The sequence below is a fragment of the Ochotona princeps genome, chromosome 14 (genome assembly GCF_030435755.1).
Source record: "Ochotona princeps isolate mOchPri1 chromosome 14, mOchPri1.hap1, whole genome shotgun sequence".
Classification (NCBI taxonomy): domain Eukaryota; kingdom Metazoa; phylum Chordata; class Mammalia; order Lagomorpha; family Ochotonidae; genus Ochotona; species Ochotona princeps.
In genome coordinates this window covers 2,931,353-2,948,189 of record NC_080845.1, presented here as the reverse complement: position 1 = coordinate 2,948,189, position 16,837 = coordinate 2,931,353, and the positions used below count along the sequence as shown (strand labels likewise).

At 57.3% G+C, this 16,837-nt stretch overlaps 1 protein-coding gene across 2 annotated transcripts; it reads left to right on the top strand.

Annotated features, from left to right (window-relative positions):
• AIF1L (allograft inflammatory factor 1 like) lies at positions 1 to 16,419 on the top strand. 2 transcript variants are annotated; one of them, XM_004593476.2, is made up of 6 exons: positions 1 to 164; positions 329 to 390; positions 9,352 to 9,418; positions 10,741 to 10,782; positions 13,586 to 13,748; positions 15,666 to 16,419. In XM_004593476.2, the coding sequence occupies exons 1-6, from the start codon at positions 134 to 136 to the stop codon at positions 15,751 to 15,753; spliced, it is 453 nt and encodes a 150-aa protein (XP_004593533.1). In that variant the 5' UTR covers positions 1 to 133; the 3' UTR covers positions 15,754 to 16,419. The 2 variants fall into 2 exon arrangements, with proteins under 2 accessions (XP_004593533.1, XP_058528370.1); XM_058672387.1 differs by lacking the exons at positions 1 to 164; positions 329 to 390 and adding an exon at positions 8,634 to 8,857.
• Positions 16,420 to 16,837: the final 418 nt, after the last annotated feature.

The window sequence follows — 16,837 nt, the reverse complement described above, 5'->3', positions numbered from 1 at the left end:
CCGAGCGAGGGGTGTGTCGGGCCGCCCTCGGGCTGCCTCACAGGCAGTCGGAGCTCCGGCCAGGCGCCCGCGCCTCCGCGTCGCCACTCGCCGCTGTCGCGCAGCCCCAGCCGGCGGGAGCCCGGGGCTCACCATGTCGGTCGCGCTCAGCAACAGGTTTCAAGGTAGGCGCTGGCGGCCCCACACCCGCCCCGTTGTCCGGCGTCACGACAGCCGCCACCTGTGCGCGCCGGGCGCTCGGCGGGCTCGGCGGCGCGCGGGAAGAGGACGCGGCGGGAGCAGGATGAGGGTCCCCTGGCTTTCCGGCCCTTCTCTTTGTCTCCTGCAGGAGGGAAGGCGTTCGGTTTGCTCAAAGCCCGGCAGGAGAGGAGACTGGCTGAGATTAATCGGGTAAGCGGCGCCTGGCGTCCCGCGGGTACGCCCGGATCTGTCCCGCCGCGAGGCGAACCCCTTCCCTTCTCCCCTACCCACCCCCAACCCTCGCCTCCCCGGGTCCCTCCCTGGGCCCCCAGCCCTGTAGCCTCGGACTTCCAAGTAGAGCTCTCGGTAGGCTCAAGTTGCAAGTTGTTACTCTCCGGCAAGGGAGGTGGGGCCGCTTCAGAGCTCCGCACTTGTCCCAGACTGGGGGCGGTCTGATACAGAGAGGGACCCCAGACCCGTGCTGTCTCCCCCATAGATCAAACGCTGGTACTTCCCTTTGGTCTCCTGCCTGCCCCTCTCCCAGCTCCTTCACCCCAACTTTCAAGGAAGCACTGTCATCTTAGCCAGTGCCAATGGCATTTTTCTTAACAAATCCTGTAGCCAGATTCACGAAGGCAGCTCCCAAAGTTTGCCTGAGCACCGTTTGTAGATTCTAGAAGATTAAAAAAAAGGTATCAGGCCCTGTGTGAGTTGGCAAGAACCCAAAGGGACCACAGCCAGAGTGGCTTTGGGGCTCCCAAGGCCAGAGCTGGAAGCTGGTATCCCTGGCGTGTGCTAGCCTCGTGGGGTCAGCAGGGCGGCCGGGAGTGCCCAGGTGCTCCCTGGCATAGCACCTGGTCCTGGAGAGGTGCTCTGTAGGGTCATAAGAGTTAGCACCCAAGGGCTCTTCCATCTGGTGGCAGAGGTGTGTCCCTGCGAATGAGCCTGGGCTTCTCTCGGCTGGCTCTGTTGGGCCTCCACCCCTGTGTTGGAGCTGCTCGGCTGGGCTGGGCAGAGCCCCGGGGGAGGCCAGGGTGCCAGGTGACGCTACTTCCAGGTGTGGCTGTGGTCTTGATCCCTTCTGTGGACTGCCTACACCAGGGAACCCCTCTGTTTTCTTTCTGCTGGCTGCAGGGGGTCCCCAAAGAGCTCTGGGGACCTCTAAGTCTCTCCAAGGAAACTGAGGCCCTCTCACCATCGCCCTCATGCGCCTTGGTGGCTGGTTTTCTGCTTATCCCAGCAGGGCTCCCCCTCCCAGTTCCTTCTGCTCTAGGCTGGCCTTCCTCTTGGCTGCTCCCATCCTCTGGGCAGGGCCTGGGACCCTGAACTCAGGCTGTTGAGTGGGGTGGGTGGTGAGCTGGCTGGATCCACCCATGACCAGCAGGACCTGGTGCCAGAGATGGCTGGAGAGGGAGGGTGAGGTGACTGGCCCTGGCCTGGCCAGGAGTGATCAGAGCATGTGCCCCCCTAGGAAGGCAGGTGGGGTGTAGGGGAGGGTGGGGTTGTATGGGGAAGTGGATGGCTTGGCTCAGAAAGGAGGGGGATATCACAGCCACCAGGAGATTGATGGGACAGCAGTAGGACAGGGCCAATCCCTGTCAGGGGAGTGGACCCTGCAGAAGTTCCATCTCCAGTCGCCTGGGACGTGGTCACAGTAAGGTCACCACAGCATTGAGGGGGACAGCTGCAATAGAGGGTCCCTGGGTAGGTGGGATCAAGAGAGAACCTTGTGAATAGCCGTCTGCCCACTTTGAGGGGCAGCTTCATTGCCCTTCTGAAGTGAGTGTTTTGGTGGGGGTCCCTGGGTTGCATGGCCTAGCTGGTGGCCACGTGGGTGGCCCAACTGCAAGATGTGCAGATAATGAGACAATGGCATGGGAGGTCACATCACATAACTGGCTGCTGCACCTGGCAGTGTGTGGGCACTGCCGTGGCTGTTGCCTGGGTCTGAGCTCAGCCGGGCTGGTAGATCTGGGGACCCTGAGGGGCCGAAATCTCAGTTCCCTGTGCAGGCCAGAGGGCATCGGGGTGCCCAGGCCTCCCGGTGTGGCTCCAACAAATTCAAGAACCGAAACAGACAGAGATGGTGGCGACGGGCTGGGAGTTGCTGTGATGGAAGTGGGGCCGGTGGCTGGTCTTTGCAAATGCATGGGTTTGGGCTTCATTTTGGCTTTTTGCTCCCATGTTCCAAGCACCTGGAATGTGCCAGCTCCGGACCAGGGCCTGCTGTGGACAGTAGCTGGTTAAATGTTCATTCTAACCTCGTGACAGGTCTTGCAGTGACCTTTTTCTGGAAGCTTCTGTGGAGCCCACCATCCCCCACCTCTGGGACCTCTGTTGTGAGTGTGCATATGAGCACTTCCGGGCAGGGTGGGCAGGCGGGACCGTGGCCACGAGTGCATACTACTCCCCCCACATAGCATTCCCAGGGTAAGTGACCCTGGGGCCAGCCAGGCATGCCTTATATGGCAGCAGGAGAAGTTTCCTTCAGCTTCCCACAGAGCCTAAGGGCCACGGCAGGGCTGAGAAGCAGGCCCTGGGGCCGAGCAGGGGCCACCTGGTGGGTCCCCCTTTGGTGCCATCAGGACAGGGAGTCATCTCTGCCATGTCCCAGCAGACAGATGTGCAGGAGACGCTATAACTGTCCCCTAGGGGGCTGCATGGAGGACATCTTAAAGAGGTGTCCTAAGTCAACCAGACTTCAAACCAGCTCTGTCCGCCACCAGACGCCGTCCCCACCCCGTGGCCCTCTGTGGCCAATGTCCACCAGATGACCACAGCCCAGCCCAGCCGTGGCACATGCCTCCTCTTGCTGTGTAGATAAGGATCACTGGCTGTTGTCCCCAAGTCCCAGATCTCTGGGTCAAATGAAGGGCATTCGGCACTCCCTCTGGCGTTTAAGGGCCTTGGGATTATTTCAGCCTCTGTGGACCACCTGTCCTGGGGCAGGAAGCTGGGAGGGCAGGTGAGTGTCAGTGTCACTGCCCTGGGGCGCTTGTATCCCCTACCCCCGCCCCCAGCCGTGGGGACCTCTGAGACCTGGCCCAGGTGACTACACAGTGTGTCTCTTCTGCTGTGTCATTGGAACCGTGTTCCGTCTCTGCCCAGGTCACTGTGCCCAGTTGGCGTTGCGGGCGCCCTTCTCTCTTGCTGTTCCTTAATATATTATAAAGGAGATGGCGATAAGGAGCCACGTGAGCCTCCGAGGATTCTGTGTCCCCCACAGGGCTGGCCGGTGGTGACCTCCCCGTGACCATGTCCCAGGCAGCTGGAGATGGAATTTCTTCAGGGTCCACTCCCCTGACGGAGCTGGCTGGAGGGGTGTTTTTCTTTAGTTACTCTCTGTGTTGGCGAGGACACAGTGTCCGGACGAGGCCCTGGGGCCACTGGGTGGGAATGTGAGTCTGTTTGACAAGCTCCTGCCACCTGCCAGGCACCAGGCAGGGCATCGGTGGCTTGGCCCTGGCCCTTTAAGAGCTGTGGGCTGCCTCAGAACCTGGCATGGGGCTGCCTGTTCTTCGGGCCCCTGTCTACTCAGGGCTGCAGCCAGCAGCTCCTTGGATGACCTCCAACACGGTCATGTCCACCCACCTCAAAACTCTGCTGCAGCCTGTACACAAGGGGCACGCCCAGAGCAGGAGTCTAGGCAGGAGGTGGCGGTCCCAGCCTGGGAGGGGGTCCAGACAGGGAGCTGTCACCAGGGGCTGTGACCCAGAGACCAGGACCCAGCAGGGGCTGTAAGAGTCTCCTGGCTTTGCAACTACTTTTGCTGGGCACGAGGATTTGAACTGGACTCCCTCTGTGTGCTGACCGAGGGAGGCAGCAGGGAGCAGCTGGCCACGCCTGGCCATTGTCAGCAGGAGTAGGGGCGATCCCTCCCCATGGCTGTAATCGCTTTCATTTGGAGAGTGTGCCTGGCGCCGGGCTGGCAGGAGCTCAGCGAGGAGGGTCAATCGTTAGGGTTCCATTTTACAGACCGAAAAAATCGAGGGGCACAGAGCGAGTACCTGGTGGGGCTGGGTGGCCTGATTACAGCCCCCACATCCTTGCTCCCATGGTGACATCAGGCCAAACTGTGCCCTTGGGTGCCCTCCTGACCCCAGCTGTGGCACCAAGCAAGCTCGCTGAGTCTCAGCTGGCCCATCTGTCAGATGGGCGTGCTCAGACAGGGGAGAGAAATAGCAAGTGGCCCGAGTCAGAGCGTGGGAGTCCTCCTGCCCAGCTGTTTGGTGGTTGACAGTAGCCTGTGCGGTGGAAGTGACGGCTTGCCAGGAAATACAAACACCTGAGGTTGATTGTGTTGACTCAGCACCATGTTCTGGATTAGGCAGTTAAGCACTGTACCCATGTTTTCTCACATAGTGTAGTTAGGACAAGCACAGAAGATAGATACAACCTTATTCTTCCCACACATGAGAAAATGGAGACACAGGCAAGTGGTCATATTGGAAAGGCAGATTTACAGAGAGAAGGAGAAACAGAAAGATCTTCCATTCACTGGTTCACTCCCCAAACGGCTGCAATGGCTGGAGCTGAGCTGAACTGAAGCTAGGAGCCAGGAGCTTCTTCTGGGTCTCCTACAGAGGTTCAGGGTCCCAAGGTTTTGAGCCGTTGTCAACTGTTTTCCCAGGCCGCAAGCAGGGAGCTGGATGGGAAGTGGAGGAACTGGTGCCATTATGTGATAATCCTGGTGCTTGTAAGGGGAAGATTAGCCAAGTACGCCAACATGCCGACCCCTAGACAAAGTTATTTTCTCAGAGCCGCAGAGTGGAGTCCAACCCAGGCTTCCTGGCTCCAGCGTGCCCTCTTTCTGTTGGTTTTGCTCTTCTTCGTTAGGTCTGGGCAGCCTTTCTGTCTCTTCCACCTGCTGACCCATGGTCAGGGCAGCTGCCCACTGCGCATGGCTGACCCTGGACGCTGGGCAGAGATTGAGCAGAGGTGGGGGCTCAGTGCCTGGAGGGAGAAGCTTCGGACTTTGCCGCAGCAGGAACCAGGAATCCAATGCCACGGTGTCCCTGGCCTCTGCCAAGGGCGTGGTCAGTACAGCTGCCCTAAGCCCCAGGCCGGAGGGCTGCCTGCCCATGCATGGGTGACTCAGCTGCTTCGCCCACCCCCGTCGCTGTGCGGTTCAAGCATTTGTCGTTTTTGGCTCTCAGGAAAAATGTGAGTCCAGTCTCCAGGTGAGCCTCCTGTCACCCACAGCACAGACTTTGGCAAAGTTGCCTGGCTGTTTAGGGTGAGAGCTGAGGGAGTAGCTTCTGGGCAGGGCTGGGCGCCTTCTGCAGTCATCCAGCAGCTGTTTGTGGAAGGTTTCAGGCCACTGGTCAACACGTCCCCTTACAACCAGGGCAGAGAAATAATCTCCTCTCAGCCTCCTCCTCCTCCCTCCCCCTTTTTAAAAAGATTTATTTATTTTCTTTTATTGTAAAGTCAGATTTTTACGGTAAGGAGGGACAGATATTCCATCCACTTGTTCACTCCCCAAGTGGCCGCAGTAACTGGAGCTGAGCCAATCTGAAGCCAGGAGTCAGGACTTCTGGGTCTCCCACGCGGGTGCAGGGTCCCAAGGCTTTGGGCCATTCTCTACTGCTTTTCCAGGCCACAAGCAGGGAGCTGGGAGGGAAGTGGAGCAGCTGGGATACGAACTGGTGCTGTGTGGGATGCTGGCAGAATGTAAGGCGAGGATTTAGCCATTAGGCTGCTGTGCAGGGCCCACTTGCCTCACTTCTTAGCTGTGCAGTGGAAGTCCCCCTGGATTTCAAGGCTAGCTTGGCTGCTTGCTGGCTGTGCAGCGTGGGGCGAGTTCTTGGTCCTCTCTGTCTCTCAACCCCTGTGCTTGCCCTGTGCCTGTTAAGTGAGCACCTGCTCTGTGGAAGATACATTGCAGCAAGTTGGGGCAGGGAGCAGGCACCGGACGAACAGTTGTCAGGGTGTGATTTCCGTGTTTGGATATGGGACAGGTTGTGGCCAGGCGGGCTGCAGCCTGAAGCATGGTGGGCGGGCTTGGCTTTGAGGCCCAGATGGCACTGAACGGAAGTGGGAGGAGGAGAAGGAAGGCAAAGAAGCACATGGATGTGGCAGGAGGCTGGAGTATGCATCAGGAGGTGGGAGTGAGCTTCAAGTGTGTGGGGACAGAGCAACCAGGCCAGGTGCAGGGGCAGGAAGGGGGGACCGAAAGGAAAGGGGGATCAGGGGGTAGTCAGTGTTGAGCAATGAACTGGCCTTGGTAGAAGGGCTGTCGTGCTGCCTCCCCGACCCGGCCCCTGGGCCACTGTGCCTGCTGCCGGAAGCCTGGCCCGAGTCGTGGACCAGCGAGATGGAGTCGTTGACCACATGGGCAGTTTGTGCTGTGCCCTTCACCCAGCTCTTGACTGTGGTCTGGGTGTTCCTTGTGGGTCTCTGTACCGTTTGTGTCTGAGACCAGGGACCAGTCCCTTCCCCTCCCTCCCACGCCCCTGGTCTGTTGCACCCCATCAGCCTGCAGGGACCCAAGAAGGGGCGTCTCCGTGGGCGTGATTGGTGCCCGCAGCTGAGCTGCAGGCTGGGCTCCCTGGGCGCTGGGTGGGGCTTTCCAGGTCTCTTCCCAGGGGGGTGGGCTTCGCCCTGAAGGCTTTCTAGCTTGCAGTGAGGCTCAGGGGACGAGGGGCAACGCGCTGCATGGGACCTAAGCTTACAGAATTCTGTTTGGAAATTCAAGAGATGACGCACTTCCTACCTTTGAGATGTCCTTTTCTGAACTCGTAGCAGCACTCAATGGGAATTGTTTCAAAAGCCTTTGCTCGGTACAATAAAGCCGGCAGCCGTGGCCCAGGACCCTTCTCCTTTTCATGTTTCTTCCCTGCCGTTCACTGAAGTCTGGGACATAAATGTGTCCCTCTGTGGGACAGACAGGGCAGGTCTGGGTCTCTTGGCTGGGAGAGAGGGACACAGACAGAAGTTTATTGTCCTACTTTTGGTTCAAGAATGCGGTAGGGGGTAGGGGAGAGGAGCAGGGAGAGGGAGCTGGAGGGGAAGGAAGTCGCTGACTGCAGGAAGAACACCTGCCCAGGCCGTGGGATGAGGCTGAAGCGGCAGCTTCACGGTGCTTGGTCCTGAAGCCTCAGCGAGATGGGGTCCAAGCAGTCCCTGCCCAGCTGCAGGAGGAACGGGCTATGGCACCCCCAGATGCCTCCTCCAAGCTTGAACCTCTCTGGTCCCCAAGCTCTCACTTGTAAGGTAGGGATTCTAAGTGGTGAAAGGGATTTGTTGAAAATGTATCTGAGTGGCAGACACAGAGCTGCCATCCTGCGGCCCACCGCAGCCAGGAACCCCGGGTAGGTCTTCTATGGGGGTGGTGGGGACCCAACTACTAAAGCCTGCTAGGGGGTGCTTGAGGAGGAGCTGGAATTGGAACTGGGGAGAGGAACCAAGAGGCCGCTGGCACCCTGCCTACAGGCCTAACCGCTCAGTCAGATGCCCTGGCTGGAAGGGCTTCCTGGGCCTGCCACAGTGCTTGCTTCACCGACAGCCCCTGCAACAAGATCCCTTGCCCCACCCCACAACCCAGCGAGGGCAGCCATGCAGCAGGCGGAGTTTTCCTGCCATCCAAGGGTGCCGGGCCAGTGTGGAGGAGCCCTAGGATGGGTCCTGGTGGGCTACATGCTCACAATCCTGCCCATCCTGAGTCAGTGTCCCCGGGGTTGTCTCCGTCTTGAGGCAGCTACACGCCAAGGTGGAGTAGTTGTGCCCACTTCACAGCTAGTGAGCAGAAACCTGAGCTTCAAATGAGGACTGCTGAAAAAAATATATGCATTTATTTAAAGGCACACACAGAGATATCTACGGATAAACCATGCCAAAGCAAGGGACCTGGAGCTCCATCCGGGTCTCCCATGTGGGTGGCCAGGGCCCGGGCACTTGGGCCAACTTCTGCTGCCTTTCCCAGGTGCATTAGCAAGGAGCTGGATCAGAAGTGGAGCATCTGAGACTTGAACCGGTATCCCAGTGGGGATGGCAGTATCCTGGGGAGCAGCTTAGCTTACTGTGCCACATGTCAGCCCCTGAAGATTGCCTCATAGTCATGTCAGAGTCTCCTCATGCCCTCATCCATCTGAAGCCCCTCAGGGATTTACAATGACAGCCTGGAAAAGCGGCGAGCCCTCTGGCGTGGAAGTTGCGCACGTACAGGCATCACTGGGTGGGAAATGATAGCAGGGATTTCAGGCTGGCCGGAGGGCCTGATGTGGATAACACTGACCATCCATTTACACAGACTGTAACATGCAACCTAGTCTCCCCTGCCATAGCGTAGAATGGGGTCCCTCAAAAGACGGGCTGTGAATGGATGGAGAAGCAGTGCCGTGTCCAGGTGGTGAAGAGGACCACCAGGTGCAGGAAACAGGAGACTTGCAGAGTCCGGCTGGTCAGACAGGGACACGCCCTCTGCTGCCCAATTCTGGGTGCAGGTGTGACAGCTGTTGGGAGGTGACCATGGAAGGTCCTGGCACTGTGCACGGCCCGGCACCGGCTCACTCTCTGCTAGCTTTTAGTTTCAAGGCCGGAGGTTTGGCCAGCTGGCCGTCTGTGATTTGCTTAGCTTTAAGTGTGCAGGTGAAAAGAAAAATGCAGGCTGTAAATGAGACGGCGCTGAGTTGAAGTCCTGGCCATGTGGACATCAGTTTCTGCATCTGTAAGATGGGTGAGACACTCACTGCTCCCTCTGGAAAGTCGCAGGAACTGACCGGGGTGAGAGTCTGTTGTTGGCTCCTCCCACCCTTTTGCTTCTGACTCCCACTTGAGTCTCTCCAGGGAAGGCTGGCCAGGGATTAAAAGCCCTGGTTGTACCCATGGGGGAGCAGGTGAGACAGCAAGGAACCTGCCAAGCCCTGAGCTGGGACTGCTGAAGGGACGCTGTGTGCTCAGGCTCAGGCGTGTAGATTCTGCAAGGAGCTGTGACAGTGGCTTCCGCTTGGTGGCCAAGCAGAGCAGTTAATGCAATGTACGATAAGGACCTGTGGCTCACCCACCCACCTGCCGCCTAGGGCCTCCCCCAAGCTGCTATGGGAGTCTCCTCCCCTGCCCACAGGCAAGGAGGCCTGTGTGTGTTTGGGCAGCACCGGGCCACGGGGCTCTGCCAGGCTGACATCTGCCCTGACCCCTTGCTTAGTTGCTGCCTGCCTCTCGTCTCTGTAGGAGTTCCTCTGTGATCAGAAGTTCAGCGATGAGGAGAATCTGCCAGAAAAGCTTGCAGCCTTCAAAGGTAAGCTGGTGCCAGCCCCTTGGGCCCTGGCACTAACTGCTTGGGCCCAGAGGACTGGTCAGTGGCCCTGCCCCATCCGCAAGACCTTTACGGCTTCCAGACGGTGGTCACTTGAGAGGGGAGCAGCCTCTTCCATCTGCCACCATGGGTCCCTGGCCTGCCAGCCTCAACCTGGCCCTGCCCTCTTCTCCCCCTGGGACTCAGGTCAGTTCCTGTCCACTGCTCCCCTGGTCCTCTTGCTCCCCGGGCCCCAGTGCACAATCAGCCCTTTGTGGGCCGCCCCTGCCTCCCCCTCCACATGGCACAGTGTCTGGGGAGCCCCTGTGGAGAATGGACGTTTGTGTCACAACCACCGTGGGGCGGGGAGGAGGCAGGGGGGTGCCGAGTTTCTGACTGTTGGATCCCGGCAGCATGGGATGAAAAGAAAAGAGGCCTGGGCGCCCGTGTAGGGAAGAGGGGCACATAAAGGTTCCTCTGTTTGGGGCCCTGGGGCTTGGGTCCCAGCCAGCAGCTGCTCCAGAGCAGAGCAGCCGGCTACGTTAAGAGCTTGGGCCCGGCCCACCTTTCCTGCTGGGCGGATGCACTTGCTTGCCAAAGACCAGGGGCTGGCGGGGGTGGGGGGGTTCTTCCTTGCTCTCAGGCTGGACATGTGGGAAGACCACTGCAGGTAGAGGGGCTGTGATCTGAGGGGGTGGGTGGGCAGGACTGCAAGACCAGCAGTATGATATGAAGGGAGCAGGCAGGGTGCTCGCGGGCCACCTGGTCCACCTTGGCCTTTGCTGCTGGCTGCTCTGCCATGTCACACAGACACTGCTTCCCTGAGCCAGGGTGACCTTCCCAAGGCCATGCGCCCGGTCTGACGCACTGTCCTTGTCCGAATTCTCTGGAACTGGGACGTCTTCCTGACCTCCTTGGTAGGGGATTTTGAACTCGGAGTCTGTAGGTGAAGTTTCTTTGCCTTCGGGAGCCAGGGTGGGGCCACAGTCTTCCTCTTGTCTGAGAACCACAGGGACTCCTGAAACATGGCTGCAGTACTCAGCTGCCCCCCAGCCTTCCTGAACACGCCCAATCTCAAACCCCAGGACCAGGGATCTGTTGCACTTACTCTGGCTCAGTCAATTCAGGACCAGGTGCCTGCGCCCTCTTGAAGACCAGAGTGGCTCCCAACAGCGCGTTTCGCTCCCTGTGCCCAGAGGCAGTGACACAGGCTGCGATGATGAGGACGTGGGGTGCAGTGGTGCAAGGGGAGGGAGCCAGTGGGGCGCCCTGAAGAATCACAGGCTGCTAAGCTTAACGCCGCACTCTGCTCTATGATTTTCCAGAGAAGTACATGGAGTTCGACCTGAACAATGAAGGCGAGATTGGTGAGTTGGTGAGGAAGTAATGGGGTGGGCAGGGGCTGGAGGGTCCTGGGTGTCTCCGCTGACTCCTCTGCCTAGGGGCAGGGTCGTGGTCCCCTGTGAGCAGCTCACCCCAGCACAGGCCCTTCTTGCCAACCCTGCGACTTTAGCAGCCTTTCCTGCTGTCCCTGCGCCTCTCCCTCCAGCCTTGTTTCCCTGCCCACACCTCACCTTCCCGCCCAGGGTCCACATCCTGCCCAGGGCAGCAGACAACAGGACTCGTCCTTGCCCAAGCTTGTTGCATGGTGCAGTGGCTGTCAGGTGACTCGATGCTCTGTAGATTTAAACAGTGGGCTTTGAGGGGGTGAGCTGGGCCCTGCCCTGAGGCACTCACGTCTCCCCCAGCAGAACAATGGCTTGGCTAAGGCAGCTTTAATTCACCCCATTTTCCAGAGGAGAAAACCAAGACTCAGAAAGACACGAGGACTTGCTTGGGGCCCCTGGTTTCTAGTGGGCCCTCCCTGCTCCGTGTCATTATACATCCAGTGCTTCTCGACTCCTTTTTCTCCTGTATCTTCACGCTTTTCTTTTACCTTTTGCAGATTTTTTATTCTATCTTTCTTTCTTGCCTCCCTCCCTTGCTTCTGTTTTATTTGAGAGACGGAGGCAAAGAGATGTCCCAGCCACTGGTTTCCTCCCCTAGTGCCCACAGCCACCAGCTGTGGACCCGGCAAAAACTTAGGAGCTGGTAACCCAGCTTGGGTTTCTCAGGTGGTTGGCCGGGCCCCTGCAGGGTGTATGTGAGCAGGAAGCTGAGTTCAGGAGCGAGAGCCGAACTGGAACCCGGCACACTGGTGTGCAATGCAGGCCACCCAAGCTGCATGTTAACTGCTGCACCAAACACCCGCCCCAGTCACCCCCCTTGGGAATTTAAAAAAGAATCACATTAATAGACTTTCATCATAATGAATCTGAGGCAACAGAGCAAAGCCCAGTGACAAAAATGCATCCCCCACATCCCATCTCCTAGAAATAACTGCCATCATGGTTTGATTGAGGATCTGCCTTATTCTAATCACAAATGCTGTGTTTTGTTTTGTTTTGTTTTTTGCAAACAGATAAGTGTATTTGTGAAGGGACCAGGTGAGCAGGGAAGGGAGAGGAAGGGGATAGCACCTCCGAAGAGCCGGGAGGTGGGGTGCCTCTCGAAAGGGGAGGGAGAGAGACACCACAAATGCTGTTTGATACAATTCGAGAACCCCCTTTCAAAACATAGAACAAAGTCTGGCATTTTGACCTCTGATGAACTTTTCTTTTGAAACCTGGTTACTGCCTGCATAATATTCCATTTTAGGAACAGACTCAATGATTCAGCCAACGCCTTGTAGGCACTCTTGCTTTCCCAGTTTCATTACTGCTGATGACCCTGAGCAGAGGTCTTTGTGTGTGACCCTCGGTCACCCTCCCTGGCTGTTTGGTTAGAGTGAAGCCTCGGTGGGGGTGGTGCATTGGGGCATGGCCACGTCAACCTCTGGGAAGCGTGTCCCAGCCCACAGTCCAACAGTCGGTGTGTGTGTCGGGCCCTTTTGCCTTTCCTGCAGAAGCTGTCCAGCACTTTCTGAAAGGCCCTGGACAATCTGGCACCCACCCCGCCTATCCGGTGTCCTGACTCAGTGCCGGGCCCCGTCACTGCCCGCGGCCCTGCCATCAGCCCCAGCCCTGCCCTGCCGCCTGCCGTCTTTTGCTGATGCATTGTTGACTGCGGAACGATCCAAAGGAACGAGCCTCACTCAGAGTCGCAGCCTGCACGCCACCAGCGGCAGCGCCTGGGCTCTAGTGATTGTTGCTGTCTGCCTTGTTTGTCTTGAATATTGTTCCTTTGTTAGTTTTCCTGCTTTGTGGGATATTTTTGGCTCCCTCTCCCCTCCAGCTGGGGTGAGGCAGAAACCCGGGGAAGCAGTGGGGAGTGTTCAGTCGCAAGAAGCACCCAGGAGAGGGGCTTGAAATGCTGGGGTCAGGCCGACTCCCTGAGCCCATTTCACTGGGCACGCGATCCTCAGGTGGCAGGAGAGAAGGTTGCCCTGGTGGCAGGGAGCCGCAGAGATCAGATCCTATGAAGAACAGGGCTGCAGATGTCTCCATTAGGCAGGTGCTTCCTGCATCCTCCGTCTGAGTGAGCCCCTCAACTGCCCCGCCATTGACGGGAGTGCAGGGAGGTAAAGCAGTCTGTCCAGACCCCACAACTAAGCACAGCAATGCTTCTTTCCAACCCACGCCTGTCTGACGCTAGAAGCCTAGGTCTCTAACCACTGGTGTTTACTGCTTTAAGAGAGGGAGAGGGGGCCAGTGCGATGGCTCAACTGGCTAGTCCTCCACCTCTAAGCACTGGCATCCATACAGAAGCTGGTTCATGTTCTGGTTGTTCCACTTCCCATCCAGCTCCCTGCTTCTGGCCTGGGAAAGCAGTGGAGGCTGGCCCAAACTTTGGGATCCTGCACCCATCTGGGAGTTAAGGAAGAAGCTCCTGGCTCCTGGCTCCAGGCTTCGGATCTGCTTAGCTCTGGTTGATGCGGCCATTTGGAGAGTGAATCAGTGGATTTTTTTTTTTTTTTGGTCTCTTCTTCTCTATATAGATTTGCCTTCACAATAAAGATAAATCAATCTTTAAGATGGGGGAAGGTACTCCGAATTGAGGGCCACTCTTGATCTGGTGCTGCGGCTGTGGGTGAGGGGCTATAGCCGTCTGGTGCTGCTGGCTTCCTGTTGGCCCTGGAAGCCTGCCCCCGCTGCTCAGAGCTGCTTTTCCCCATCTCCCTGCCCCCTGCAGACCTGATGTCTTTGAAGAGGATGATGGAGAAGCTGGGGGTCCCCAAGACCCACCTGGAGATGAAGAAGATGATCTCGGAGGTGACTGGCGGGGTCAGCGACACCATCTCCTACCGAGACTTCGTGAACATGATGCTGGGGAAACGCTCGGCTGTCCTCAAGCTGTGAGTACCCCGCTCCTCTGCTGGGGCCTCTGAGAGCAAAGTCATTGTGTGGCAGGCCATTCCCCAGGGAGGTCGCTGGCTGTGGGACCTGCTGGGCAAGGCGCTGGCTCTTTCTGAACCTTCTGTCCTCCTCTGTCAACGGGCTGTGCTAAAGCCCATGTGGCAGAGTCTGTGCTCAGCAAATGGCACCTGTGAGAGCCAAGGTGAGGGGGACCAGTCTGTTACTGCAACTTGCTGAGCTTCTCTTTCCTGGTAAAGCCACTCTCCTAGCCAAGTGTGATTGTGGCGAGCTTAAAGTCCACTCTCTGGGAGGTGGGCATCGGGCTCAGCCGTCAGGACACCTGCGCCCCATGTCGGAGAGCCTGGCTTCCATTCCCGGCTCTGGCACTGGATCCCGGCTTCCTACTCAGGTGGAAGATAGGAGGTAGTGGTGATGGCTCAAGTGGGTGCTTCCTGCCACCCACATGGGAGACCTGGCTGGAGTTCTCGCCTTCTGACCTTGGCCCTGACCCCTCCCTGGCCACTGTGGGCATTTGGGCGAGGGTACCTATGGATGGAAGCTCTACTTGTCTGTCTTCCTCTGAATAAATACATTTAAAAAAACACAATTCTAAAGAAAGAGTGTGAATATTATTACTTCCTACCAAAATGACCCTGGACAAGTTACCTGAGGTCCAGGAGCTTCTGCCTGTGCAGGACACAGGTGATAATAAGGGGCCATTTCAAAACAGTTACTGAAAATGGGGCACAAATTTTTGTGCACAAATGTTGAAACCCATGCCATTTTCTCATAGTGCATGTTTCCATGAATTTTTGAGGCTGACAACTCATGCACAGACATTAGGGTTTTTTTTGTTTTTGCAACAAAATAAACATCTTTCAATTCCATTTTTCATGAACTTTAAATAAATTCTTATGTAGTTGAGGGAGACAGAGAGAGAAAGGTGGCTTACTTCCCACATGCTCACGATGGCCAGGGGTAGAAGCAGGAGCCAGGAAGTAAATGCAGGACTCCCATGTGAGTGGCAGGAGCCCCATCACTGGGAGCGCCACTGTTGCCTCCTAGGACTACCCTGCAGCAAGCTGGGGCTAACTGGAGCCAGGATTCAATGCCAGGCATTCTAGCTGCTAGGCTAAACACCTGCTTCTTGCCTCTGCAAACTTTTTGAAGGCCCCTCATCCACTTCTTCTATGAAGTATTGACCGGGTTTTGTTTTTGTCTTGGATTCCAGCCTGAGCCCAGCTAACGACAAACACCTAGTCCCTGGAGACGATCTTCAGCTTATGTCACTCACTCACTTTTTTTTCCTTTAGTGCAAGCAAACACCTGACTCATTTTACAAAGGAGGCCGAGGGAGGCCGAGTAACTGACCCGTGTGCATTTAGGCGCTTTTAGCACCTCACCTCACAGATGGAAAGCTGAGGGTGAGAGCTTGCGGGTCTGGCTTGCATCACCCTGGTGGGAATCAGCGGGGCTGACATTGGCATCTGGGCCATTTCCCTCCAAAAGTTATGCTCAGGACCTCTCCCCTTCACTCCCAGACTGGAGGTTTTTGAAAGATTTGAAAGAGTTTCGAGTGGGACGAAGGCCCAGCCTCCCTTGGCGTATTCTAGTGGTGTGGATGCAGAAAGGCCCATGGTGTAGGAATCTGAGGTCTGGAACCCCGGCTCTCCTCTGCTTGGACATCCTGTGCGGCTCTGAGGATTTCAACAATGATGCTTGGGGCCTTGGTTTTCCCTTCTGTGAAATGGGACTAATGACTGCTCTCGTGGGTGCTCTTGAGGACCCTGAGGGCCAGCTGCCAGGGCGTCTGTCAAGGAAAAGCATGGGCTGATCTTTCTCTAGATCAGGAAAGGAGTTCTAACCCTGTGTTGTTTCTTGTTGTTTGTTTTCCCTTTTCTCCGCCTCCAAACTAGAGTCATGCTGTTTGAAGGAAAAGCCAACGACAGCAGCCCCAGGCCAACAGGGCCCCCCCCAGAGAGAGACATTGCCAGCCTGCCCTGAAGAGTCCCTGGACCCAACTCTGTCCCTGCTCCTCCTGCCTGGTCTTGCTTGTCGGGTCCTTGTGGGTTTGTCATCCATCTCTCTGCTTTCCAAGGGTTCTGGGTTTGGGAACGCTCCCGTTCTTCCTCCCTCCTGCCCCACTCCCTGTGCACAAGGGCTGCCCTGCATCCAAACCCCAGGGGCAGGACACGGAAGCTGGGCACCAGCACTCCCCACCTTGCAACCCATTCTTTCAGAAGGGCCCTGAGTCCCAGCTTGCTGGTCCTGACTGGCACTAACCTCAGCCTGCTCTGCAAAGACCCCGGAAGTAAGAGCAAGACCACAGAGCTTTGCTCAAGTTTCCTTGAGCAGCTCCCTGCTCCCAGCACACCTGGGTCCTCCGCGACACTGCTGCTCCAAGCCTCACTGCCTTAAATGACATTTCCCTCGCTTCCCGCCAGGCCCTTGGTCCACACCTCTTGTTCTCAGCAATGGGACAGTGGTAGCTTTGAAGGAAAGCAGGGGCCAGAAGGCACCCACTGGCCTTGCTCCAGGCCACGCCTTTACATGTAGCCTCCAGGGAGGATACTGCCCCATTATCCCTCACTGGGCAGCAAAGTGCTTTGCAGGTCAAGGTGCGGCCAGTGACCTTGGGGCAGAGGTCAGCTCCAGGCAGTTTCACTTCGTAGGGAGGATGGAGGAATGAAGAGTAAACTGCTCATGGCACAAAAACCAGCCCCGCTGTCGACCAGGAGCTGGGGAATACAGGAGGTTGTCTTTCTGATCCCAGGCTGCTCAAAACCTGACTGCACGTCCCTCAGCGGCCTTCCCGCCCTGCTCACACCACCTGTCTATTTACTCCCTGCTTGTCCATTGGCCCCCTGGTATAAGCTTTAAGCCCCCCACTTGGTCCCACCACATGCAGTATCCATTGCTTCTCCAACTCATCTTTCCCCATCCAGGTGGCTCCAAGCTTTGAGCTTGGGGATTGGATGGAGCCCCCCTCCCCCCTGCTGTCCATCCTTAGGGATTTCTAGGATTTTAGAGCCCTCCTCTATCCTGCAGGTTCGCTGGACCAGTCCTTATCTCACTGACGGTTCGCAGA

Excerpts from the sequence above, each read along its gene's own strand:
- AIF1L (XM_004593476.2), top strand. The coding sequence starts at position 134 with ATGTCGGTCGCGCTCAGCAACAGGTTTCAAG. Across the intron at positions 391-9,351 it reads GACTGGCTGAGATTAATCGG|GAGTTCCTCTGTGATCAGAA; the intron begins GTAAGCGGCGCC and ends TCGTCTCTGTAG. Across the intron at positions 13,749-15,665 it reads CGCTCGGCTGTCCTCAAGCT|AGTCATGCTGTTTGAAGGAA; the intron begins GTGAGTACCCCG and ends CCTCCAAACTAG.